At 45.6% G+C, this 12,091-nt stretch overlaps 1 protein-coding gene across 1 annotated transcript in view; it reads right to left on the bottom strand.

Annotated features, from left to right (window-relative positions):
* SRPX (sushi repeat containing protein X-linked) overlaps positions 1–11,659 on the bottom strand; it is a gene marked incomplete at its 3' end in the record, with an annotated part of 46,730 nt that extends 35,071 nt beyond the window's left edge. Inside the window, exon 1 of the mRNA XM_017507019.2 lies at positions 11,302–11,659. Coding sequence (XP_017362508.2) covers positions 11,302–11,659 — 358 coding nt within the window. The remainder of the gene's footprint in view (positions 1–11,301) is intronic.
* Between the last annotated feature and the right edge of the window lie 432 nt (positions 11,660–12,091).

Genomic DNA, 12,091 nt, shown 5'->3' with positions numbered 1-12,091 from the left:
AAACACCCGAAGGGCTGTTCCCCAGATTTCTTTACATTTTAATACACAAAAACTCATATTTAAAAAACATATGTTTGCAATAGCCAAAAGTTGGTGGCTTTCAACTCAAGGAAACTTCATCTAACCAAGACACAATTGCTAAAGAGACAGATGTGCGACAGATGATACACCCAAAGGTTGGGTTTTTTTTCCCATCCCCACCTCCCCAAGCCTGCAGTGGTCACTGCCACCAGTAAATGCTTCAGGGAATTCAATACCATGTTCCCAAATATCTTGTCCTGAAACCAGAAACACAGTGTTCATTGAAATCAACAAAGGTGAAACACTAGGTTAATAAGATGTTTAGAGAAAACCATTTCAAAATGTCCACACCAGTGGTTCTCACGCTTGAGTGTGTATAAGAATCACTTGGAGGATCTGCTAAAACACAGATGGCTAGGCTCACTTCCCACACACCCAGCTTCTGATTCAGTAGCTCTGGGGTGTGGCCTGAGAATGTATATATCTACTAATTTCCCAGGAGATGCTGCTGCCGTTGCTGCTGGTCTGCAGAGCCCACTTAGAGATTCTGTGGTCCTCACTACTCCTCCTCATCCTCTCTCAGACAGTAACAAGGTACATTGGCATATCAATGACCCTGAGCAGTCCTGCAATAAAGAAACCTATTTAACCCAGCCTTTTGCAACTAAATTACAATGCATCCTGCTGTCCATACACCACTTCTGAATGTCTCTGGGAAGCAGTGCTTCATGAAGGAAGTAGGAGATGGTGGAGGGCTATGGGCTATACTACATAGCAAGATCCTGGCAGGGCAGCACATCTGGAGACTGGTGTCTAGAAATCCAGGAAGCATTAAGGAAGTCTGTCAGCAAGTAGCAAAGGCCAATCCACTTCCAGCCTCAAAATAGGACACTGGATCTTAGCCAGGAATTGGCAAGAACAAAACAGGGACCTAGTTTTTAGAGCATCTAAGATATCAGGAGGTTACCAAGCCTCAAACTTTAAGAATGAGATACCCAGTTATGTTTCAGATAAATTAACTGTATACAAGGCTAGTTATAGCATACTGGCTTGGACCTCCAAGATGAGTCCCGAGCTGAGCCTCATGGTGGGGAAGAAGTAGCCCCAAACACCCAGGCACCTTGTTAGAAGGTAGGTGCTTATTTCATATCTGTGATGGTGTTCAAGATTCTACATTTCTATAAAGCTCCCAGGTGAGGCTGGTTATTGAACCACACTTCGAGTAAGGCCTTGGATTAGGGGTTTGGCAAACATTTTTAGTAAAGAAAAATATTTCAGCTTTGCAGGCCATATGGACTCTGTCACAACTACTCAACTGCCATTGTATCACTAAGTAGCCATAGACAAATACCCAAGGGAATGAACATGACTGTGTTCCAATGACACTGAAATTTAAATTTTATATCATTTTCATGTGTCACAAACCCTTATTATTCTTTTGATTTTTTCAATCAGTTTAAAATGTTAAAACCATTATTAGCTCAACTAATCATATGAAAACTGGCAGTAAGCCATCGTTGGCCTGCCTGGACTTAGTTTGCAGACCCTCACCCTAGATTACTGGTCCCTACCCTAGATCTACCAAATCAAAATGCACAGAGGTAGGGCCAGGGAAACTATAGTTCATCAAACTCCCCATGTGATCCTAATTCAGCCTGTACAAATACCACTGTTGGCCATGCACAGTGGCTCACACCTTTGGGAGGCTGAGGTGGGCAGATCACTTGAGGTCAGGAGTTTGAGATCAGCCTGGCCAACACGGTGAATCCCCATCTCTACTAAAGAACATGAAAATTAGCTGGCTGTGGTGGTACACACCTGTAATCCCAGCTACTTGGGAGGCAGAGGCAGGAGAATTGCTTGAACCTGGGAGGCAGAGGTTGCATTGAGCCGAGATCATGCCACCACACTCCAGCCTGGGTGACAGAGCAAGACTCCATCTCAAAAGAAAAAGAAAAGAAAAGAAAAATACCATTGCTGGGTTGGAAACTACTTACCCACCCAACTCCCTGAAAAGGTGAGAGGCCCCCTTTAAGATCTGTTAACAGTTCAGTCTTCCTGATGTCCCCAATTCACGGAGCTTGGGGGGCTTAATGTGAAGGGCTGGGTGTGTTTTCCTGACTAATCCACTTAATGTGAGGGGCTGGGTGTGTTTTCTTGACTAACTCACTGGTCTCACTCTCACCCATCTCCCAAGGTGCTGCCTCCCCACTAATCTCAGTGGCATTGATTTCTGGCATGAAGATAAGAAGTCCCTGTGTCTTTAAGAGCTGATCAGTTCCAGAAATTCTCAGCCCCAGGAGTCTCGCCAGAGAGGCAGGATCAGCCCTGATCACACTAGCCTGGTTTTCTTGACAGCTGAAGTTATTCATAAGGTATTCATACATCTTAGCTGCAGGGAAAAGCCATGCAAGGCCCCTGTTACCAATCAGTCTGAAGATGTGCTTTGCTGCTGCCTGGCTAAGCCAGGCAGGGCTGTATTCCTGGAAGAAAGACTTAAAAGGAGATGAAGTCAAGTGGGTTTGCATTTGTTTTTGAGTTAGGGAAGGGAGGAAAAACCTACAGGCTGTACATGCTTATCTCAGGAATGTCAGGGACTTAGGAAAGCAAGGCCAGAGGGTCCAGTGGTGAAGGACGAGCCAACAGGAAAAGGGAGAGGAGGGGAAGTGAGCCACTGTGTAGCAGTTATAAACAGGCAAGCCACCCTGTCTCAGCCAAGGGCTGAACTCATTCATCAGACCAGCACTTCCCAATTTTCATCATGTAGAAGAATCATTGGAGGCATCTTGTTAAAATTAAAATGCCAACTCAGTATGTCTTGGGTTTGGGCCTGAGCTTCTGCATGCAAGCACAACTTTTTGTTTTGTTCTTTTAAAAGGACTCTGTAAAACAGAGTCACAAGCTGTAAAAGAATATGGGGTCCACAGCTTGTCCCACTTGGAGCTGAGCTACTAATATCCAGTACTACATAGATATAGTTCAGGATGTTTCCTGCACTACAGCACCCACCATCACACCCTTAAAAAGAGAAAATGGGGTCTCAAATCCAGCCTGCCCTCCACTCTCCAAGTTTTGAATCCTTAGGCTCAAGGACTCAAGTTCTTCAGTCTTGGGCCTGCTTCTGTCCTTTTCTTAGCCCAAAGTCTGTCTCCTGACCAAGCCCTGTGCCCACAGATCTACATGTGCCCAAATGGGTGCATCTTTTTCTAATTCACCCAAAGGTGCTTTATGCACTGGCGGTGGCCTTACAGCCAGCACTGCGAGGTGGCCAGGCACCATTGGCTGACTCTGGCCAGTATCCTGCCACAGTTGAACCTTAAAAGCACTATGCTAAGTGAAAGAAGCCAGACACAAAGGGATAAATACTGTGTAATTCCATTTTTATGGAAGGTCAAGTGTAGGCAAATCCATAGAGGCAGAAAATAGATTAGTGCTTGCCTAGGGATGGGGGATTGGGAAATGGCTAAGGGGTCTGGAGTTTATTTTGGAGGCAATGAAAACATTCTAAAATTGGTTGTGGTGATAACACACAACTCTGTGAATATGCTAAGACCATTGAATTGTACAGTTTAAATGAACGATGTATGGTACATGATTTATATCTCAATAAAATGGTTATGAATGTAATCACAAATCAGTTGAGGGTCTCAAAGCACGCGGTATAGAGATGAAGCATTTAGGACTCTGACAACCTCAAAAGATGACAAGGACCAACACTGGGGCAGCAACTTCTCAGAACTCTTGAAAAACATCCAAACAGCTCTAGATATGAGATGCGGAGAATACAGCCAAGTGTCAATGTAAAGAATAGCCCTGAGATACACCCCAGACAGGGGCTCAGTGAACAATGCTGTATTAGTCCATTTTCGCACTGCTATAAAGAAATACTTGAGACTGGGTAATTTATAAAGAAAAGAGGTTTAATTGGATCATGGTTCTGCATGTTATACAGGAAGCACAGCAGCTTCACCTCTGAGGAGGCCTCAGGAAACTTACAATCAAGGCAAAAGGTGAAGGAGAAGCAGGCATGTCTTACATGGACAGAGCAGGAGCAAGAGAGGAAGGAGGAGGTGCTCCATACTTTCAAAACAACCAGATCTTGTGATAACTTACTATTGCAAAGATAACACCAAAGGGGATGGTATTAAACCATTCATGAGAAATCTTCCCCCATAATCCAATGGGGGGCAGATTTCTCATGAATGGTTTAATACCATCATGTGGCCAGGCCACACCTCCAGCATTGAAGACTACATTTCAACATGAGATTTGGGTGGGGACACAGATGCAAACCATATCAAATGCTCAGTGCCATTCATTCTTGCCTGCTTATCTCTGGTGCCCCACAGGATGCCTGACACATAGGAACCACTCAAAAATTGAATTCAATGCATGCCTATGAAGTGAAAGGAATTCTATAGCCACTAGACTGAGCTCTACTCCCAACTCTGCTTTTAACTCTCTGTGTGACCCTAGACAAATCCCTTCATCTTGCTGAGCCTCAGAGGCTCCTCCCAAAAATGCAGGGCAAGTTACCATCTCAGGCATCCTCCCAGTCTGAGGTTCCATGGGTCCATGAATTAGGCAGCCCATGCAAGAGTGCCTGGGTATGGACCAGAGAAATTCCTGCAGAAATCTCAATAAAGCCCAAAACACCTACCCAGAGCCTCAAAACTGGCCAGAGGCATGATCCCCAGCAAATGTCACTCCACAGACCCACTGAGAGCCTCCCAGAAGTCAGGCTCCCTGCTAGACCATGAGAATACAAAAATGAACAAGACCTCACAACCTGTTCACGTGGTTGGGTGCATCAGATCCATGAATAGGTAATGGTGCGACACAGTGATCTTACCCCCTTAGAAAGCTAAATTAAAATCTAAATGAAAACAGAATTTCAGTGTTGGGGGTTGAAAGGAATTGGAGCCTTGATCTGACTAATACTGAGTCAGTAGTACCATGTCTGTCAGAGTTCCTATAAGGAATGGCCACTTTGTGGGCAGAATCTCAGAAGGTGGAGGATGTAGCCACACCACCACTTCCTCACCACTCCACAATGGTCCTGCCAAACCTTGGCTTCTCACCCTGTGGCCCTAATTTAACCAACGTTTTTGAACAATCTTGGATGGCTGAGATTGGCAGGGTCATTCAGCTCAGTCACCCACACAATAAGTGGCAGGCCAGGGTCATCCATTAGCAGATCATGGGGTATAATCAGCATTGAGGAGATGTTCGTTAAGTACAACTGGATGTACATTGCAAACCGCCAGTGATAGCAGGGGAAATTAGCTGCTAGTACATGTGGCCCATCACACCACAGGTCACTGTAGAGTGAGACAGAAGAAATATTGCATTGATATTTCAAGGCCAAGGCAGAAAGTCTGTCCCCAGATTCTATGTTTGGATCTATTACTCACAAGAAAGTTTGAAAACCAATATGCTCAATTTACAACCCCAAACCTCTGGGATAATCCAAGCCATTATGTCCAAACCCATTTATCTTCTCCCGGGAGAACAATGCATAAAGAGGCATCCAGTGTGAGCTAAGGATTACGGGTGAGTGAATCACTCAGCTCGGGAATTAGTACTACAGAGGTTTCTGAAGTCAGAATGTGCCAGACACTGTAAGATCCAGGTGCTACCAATTATCATCTGGAAAACTTAGGAGCTTAGCAATGCTACCAAGGACTTTTCTCTTGCACAAGCTTTTCTTCTAAATCTTTATCTGCAAATCCTGCCCCTAGAACTCCCTTGAGTTTCTAAGTCTCTTAGAATAGTGTCTTAGGGTGATTTCACATCCAAGAGCCTTTGTAATTAACTATACCCTGGTTCGTTGCCTGTCCAAATGGACAAATTTCCTTTGACATTTAGCTATCTTGCAATCCGTTTTCTCAGGGAAATGTCATCTTGGAAATTCTGGTTAAATCCTAAAGGACAGATTGAAATAGAATGCTTTGATTCCCTGTCACAATTACTTCAATCAATTAATCCACAAATACTGACTAAAGATCATCCCCCAAGTCACACTGTACTAAGTGGGGCAGGGGGTACAGCAAGTTACCAGCCCAGGCCTGAAGGCACTTACAGTTTACGATTACATCTGTTTAGCTCGGTGCTCCTTTTTAAGTGAGAAGAACTGGAAACTATACACCTGGCTATAACTGGAAAGGCCACCCGCTCACTGGTTCAGTCAAAGCTTACCTACTCTGGTAATTTCATCTTACTCTGTACATTGATTTTTCTGCCCATTAAGTGTACATTTTCTCACAGATTTCATGAAAATGCTCTAGTAACTAGTGGTTTTGAATCGGGATAGAGCTGTCTCCCCAGAAAAAGGACACTAACACAGATTTTTGTCTGCAATTTCAAAACATTCTCAGAGAAGTCCACACATCCTCTACTTTCACCTTTCTTGAGCTTTTGGTGCCATCATCTCCACATCAGCAAGTCTCAGCATCATTCTTCACTAACCAATCCCAGTGTTCCCACATAGCTCCTCTCTGTGTTCCCTGGGTCTATCAATCCACTTGTATTATAACACCTGAAATAACTATGTCTTTATTTCCCCATAAGACAGAAAGCTACAAGAGAGAAGGAATTACATACCTTCTTCATTGTGATCTCCCAAGCACATAAATAATTCATCATTCAGTGTTAACTTTAAAAATAAGTCTCTGGGCAGACCCCAGGTTTTATTTAAAAAGGTAGAAACTGATTCTATTTCAGAACTAAACCCAAATTTCTCAGACAAAGATTCAGGCTTAAAAGACCACCCTCCAAACACAAATGGCCCATAAAAGTTAACAGTTAAGACATCAAACAGGCAAGAACTGAGGGGCTGGTTTGAGAAACTCCCTATGAATTGGAACTTGGGGGAGGTTATTATTCACACTGCTATTTTGGAAGCGAATCTTTAACCTGGCCATCAATCATAACTTGCCTGTAACAAATTTCATACTATGCTATAGCCTGGCAAAACTAAACCTTCTTCTGTTCAAATTCTCTCTTCACTTTCAATTACCAATTTCAGTTGTGTTCTCTGAAAGGGGAATTGATGTAGCACACATATTTGCGTTTACTAAGGAAACCATTCAACCACTTTGGAAAGGCACAGAACAAGGTGGCCAACAAAAATAATAAATGCAAACTCCAGCTTGTGGCTGCAGTTAGTCTCTCATCTTACAGCCCCCAACAGAGAAGGTTATTGCTTAAACAGAGAGTGTTCATAGATTTAAAAGGAACCTCTGTAGCCAGTAAGCCATCGTTTCTATGTACGTAGATTCATGGTGGCACAAAGCCCTGTGTACCTGTGCACATGTTTCCCACAGCTCCTTTCGTATCCAATGGCCCATCACTGGAGTTACAGTCACTGTTAATTTATTAAGCACAAATATCCATTTGGCACAAAGTGCTCTGCTAGGCACTGTGGGAAATACAAATAAGGGTGAGACATAGCACAGCCCCTCCTTTCAAGGGCTCAGAATCTACAAGGAGAAGAAGTGCGCATAAATTATGATAATGTACAGCATTATCATGTATGTAATATATGTGATAAATATATGAGAGACATGAGTGGGTCAGCCCATGAGTGTTAAAAGGAAGGCAGATGGTTTCCGATTGGAGTGATCAAGGAAAGGTCTCATCAAAGTGGGGGTGTTGCTGGATGATGGGCAGAATTTAGATAAATAGCCAGGGGGAAGGATTCCAGATGTAGAAAGTAGCATCTGCCAAGAAGGAAAATGTGACTCAAGTTCTTTAAGGACAGGATTTTAGGAAACCATGGCAAAAAGACTGGAAAATTAGGCTAGAAGCAAACTGTGTAGCCCCCCCTAAAAACAACTGAGAACTTTCTACTTGAGAGAGAACAGGGAGCTGCTACTCTAAGGTTTTGAGTAGGGGAGTGATGTGATAAAAAGCAATACTAAAGTCAATGGACTTAAAATACCATTATCTACACTGAGAAAGTAAAATGAGCTAGAATTAGAGAGACCAAAAGTGAGAATGTTATAGTAATAATCTAAAAGAGAAAAGCAGAACTTTGGTTATGGTACAAAGACTGATGAGGTGGGAAGATCTGAAGAGGCTTCTTTAACAATGGTTTCTGGTGTCTCATTCAGCTCCCAAATGTGTGAAATGAGTTTAATAACTAACAAACAGCATTGTACTGCGCTGAAAGTGTTATCAATGAAGAAAATGCCAGAGGAAAATGACCTCTTCTCCCCAGCATATTTCCTTTTCATTGCAGAGTACTTTTGTCAACTGATTACATGTTTTAAATCTAAATAGAAATTCCTAGCCTGCTCCTGATGAGACCTTAATTATATAACCTGAGCCAGGTGCTCGATTACTAGTACTTATCTCCAAATGTGGTATTTCAGAAGACTGCTTCAGCTGATGTAGTCTGGTTTGGCTTTTAGCAAATCTCACTTGGTTTTCCTGACTAGTAAAACCACACTACTTTACCGGTTTTCTCCAGATGTAAGAAGATTCACGAAGCCTTTCCTAGAGGCCATGGTGCTCATTCTCCATCTTCAGCCTTGTTTGCAGAAGGAGGCAGACTGAACCTCCAAAATCTCACATGTAAATGCAGCTTTAAGAATTATTTTAAGAACAGAAAAGAACAGAATCAAAATTCTCATCTGTTATAAGCATACAAACACAGTCAAACACAAACAACTTTTCTACAAATTTTCCATACGCTTCATGTGAGTTTTTATAGACACTGTATCTTTACTAGGCTGCAAAAACTAGATCACAAAGCCAGAAAAGCTGCATTAAATTCTAAGATGGAAGAACTCCAGAGATGTTCTAGGAGCGGGAATGAGACTGATTTACTCTCTCTGACAGATTTGCTATTCACGTGCAGATGGTTACATAATCGACTTGCTGATGGGGCCCTAGATCTCCATCTTCTTTCAGATGTTCCAGATTCAAGACCTTTACCTCCTATCTTACTGGAGATGTGATGTCCACTTGCTAAGAGAGTGTCTCGGAAGTTATCTTTAAAATTTATCACCCAGCACTTAGGGTGAACTCAGCCGATGTGATTTGCTTTTGGACCCTAGAACCTAGAGAGTTTCCCTTCCCCAGCCTCCAAAGCCTCTGGCTTGGACTGAAATCCCCACCTCTGGATTTCACAACCTCAGGGGAGCACACTTCCCAAGAGACCCCATTAAGCTGTGCCAAAATAGGCTCAAGAGGAGTGTTTATCAAGCAGTTCCAATCAGCTTCAGCTCATTTGTGGTCTGAGCAGAGACAGAGGGCAGGTTAGGAGTCAGTGGAGGTGGTGACAATCAGGAACATGGTGGCTCCAAGTTGAGAGCAGCCTGCAGGCTGGCAGAGGGAACCAGGAAAACCGGGACAGGTCCCAAAAGACGAATAGTAGTGAATACCCAAACTGGCAAACTCGTGATTCTGTGGCTGGGCCCTGGTAGCAAACTATATAAAGGTGGAAGATGAGGGGAGGGCAGGGAAGTAGGAGGGTCCCCCTGCTTGAGAAAGCTCAACTAGAAGTTGAGGTTCCCAGGAAGCTCAAAGGCACCTCCCAATTCAGTGCAGAAAAGCTATCTCTAGCTTCTCACCTTTTTTCCCTGCTCCCAGAAAGCTGCTTCTGGGGCACTTAATGACTTCCTCTTTCCCTCTAGATTCATTTTTACCTGATTCCTGCTAAAGGGTGTGGGGGAGGAGGTATTAGCACATGGGAATGACTGTTGCCTGGCAGTAAGGATGAAGTTTCCTTTCCACTTTACCCTGAATCAGCTCCTACAAAGCACCCGCAAACTTAAAAGTCAGCTCAAAACACAAATGTTCCTGTTTATTAATTTACAAATTTATTTTATTCATTCATTCATTTAGGTGTGTGCAGATAATTTCCCGCAGCCATCCCTACATCTCCCAAGCACACTGGTAGAAAGATGGGCATCCTCTATCCTTCTACCAGAACTCAGTAGGTTCATTTCTCATACCCTAGATTTAAACTGCCCACAGTGTTGAACGCAAAGCCAAATATTTCCACGCCCTATAGCACACGTCACCCACTTTCCCATTAACACTAAATTAAAACGCATCCATGGATTTCCTCTCCATTCCGAGGCAAGAAGAGTGCATGGCACATTGCCCGACTCCCCTGAAGCTCTTCGCTAACCTAAGACTCCAAGGTGAGGAAGTTAGCTGGAGCTTTTTTTTTTTTTTTTTTTTTTTTTTTTTTTTTTTTTTGAGACGGAGTTTCCCTCTTCTTACCGCGGCTGGAGTGCAATAGCGCGATCTAGGCTCACCGCAACCTCCGCCTCCTAGGTTCAAGCAGTTCTCCTGCCTCAGCCTCCTGAGTAGCTGGGACTACAGGCGTGCGCCACCATGCCCAGCTAATTTTTGTATTTTTAGTAGAGACGGGGTTTCACCATGTTGACCAGGATGGTCTCGATTTCTTGACCTCGTGATCCAGCCGCCTCGGCGTCCCAAAATGCTGGGATTATAGGCGTAAGCCACCGCGCCCGGCCAGCTGGAGCATTTTAAAGTGCATCTCCAAAGATAATTTTGCTCACACCATGAGAGCCCCCAAGAAACACCAGGGCCCCCTTAGATGCCAGAGACTACGCCCTCCAGCAATAAGCTGCACCTTCTGCCCAGCAGAGCCTTGCGCGAGTATCCCTCTTTCCCTGGGGCTAATCAAGTGCATGCCACATGTCACCACTCTCAGCTGGCAACTCTTCCTCAGAGGCGCAGACTTTCTCGGAATCCCCAGCAGGGGGGTGAGTAGGAGATTCAGGAAAGGCCCAGCCCGTGCCTTCCACAAAAGTCGCTTTAGCGTGGCTCGTGCCCTGCGGCCTCGGAGGGTAGCCTGGGACGTCTAGTGGGAGGGTATAGAGGCTCCTTCCACGACAAGCTGCCAGCCTCCCAGTCCCTGGTCGTGAGCAACCAAATGAGAGGCAAAGTTCTGGGTGTGAGAAAGTAGCAAACTAGTCTGCGGCCAAACTTTCTCTCTGTAGCCTCCTACACCGAAAAGAGTTTGATTGGAACTCTGCAAGCCCGGACGCAGAAGGTGCCCGGGCTCCAGTCGCCGCGAGGGCGCCCAGCGCCTGGAGATGGGACAGTCGGTTCTCCCCGGCGCGTGCCCAGACGCCATCCCCGCGCCGCATCACCCCCACCCTCAGGCTGCGAAAGACGAGTTCTGCGCAAACAAAGGGCGCCCCCGGCACCTCCCTCTATCCCGAGCGAAGGGTCCCAGTGGCGACTCCGCGGTTCTTTGGTGCCCAGTTGAGGAGGCAGCCACGCCTCCAATCCTACCTGGGAAGCTGCGGCTGGGCGGAACGCGCAGCAGCAGCAGCAGCAGAGGTGGCAGCAGCAGCAGCGCGGGCTGGTGTGCGGGGCTCCCCATAGCGAGTGGGTGAGCAGCTCGCCACGGCAGCGCAGTGCGCTTCCAAGGGGCGGGAGGAGACCGAAGAGACCAGGGACTGCGTGTTAGCGGGCGGGCGAAGGCCGGGCTAGAAAACTCCTCCTTTCGCCTCTTTCCCTCCCTCCTTCCCGCCTGGGGCCTGCCCTCCTTTCTCCGCCCCCCTGGAAAACTGCGCGGTTCGGGGCTCTGACCCACCCATCTCCTCCTTTTGTGCCAGCGCTTTTTCTGGCCAGAGAGCGCTGGAGACATGCCCCAGCAGAGCGAAATATCCTGGAGTATCTTTCTTTGCTCCAATTTGAGCGCCCCCTCACCCAGAATACACACAGACGGGTGGCTCAACCGCCTCGAACATCCCAAACGTCTAGAAGTGTACCATCTGTGCAGAAAGCTGCGTGAGTCACGCGGAAACAGAAGGGGCAACCGAGGGAATTCAGAGTGGCCCACTGCAGCCGGTTACTACGGCCACATTCTCTGGTTTGAAGTTCGCTATTACCGTGTACACTTTCTCCAAGAAGAAACCAACGCTTAGAAACTTGCCCAGGTTCACCCTCATTACTGGCATAGCAGGGACTGGAACTTAGGTGTGTAGTTCTGCCGACGTCAAAGTCCATACTACAGTTTTGTTGTTGTTGTTGTTGTTGTTAGTTTGTTTCTCTTTTGCAAGGGAATAAATCAAGGACT

Source organism: Cebus imitator, unplaced genomic scaffold (assembly GCF_001604975.1).
Source record: "Cebus imitator isolate Cc_AM_T3 unplaced genomic scaffold, Cebus_imitator-1.0 Scaffold366, whole genome shotgun sequence".
Classification (NCBI taxonomy): domain Eukaryota; kingdom Metazoa; phylum Chordata; class Mammalia; order Primates; family Cebidae; genus Cebus; species Cebus imitator.
This window is presented reverse-complemented; position numbering and strand designations above follow the sequence as displayed.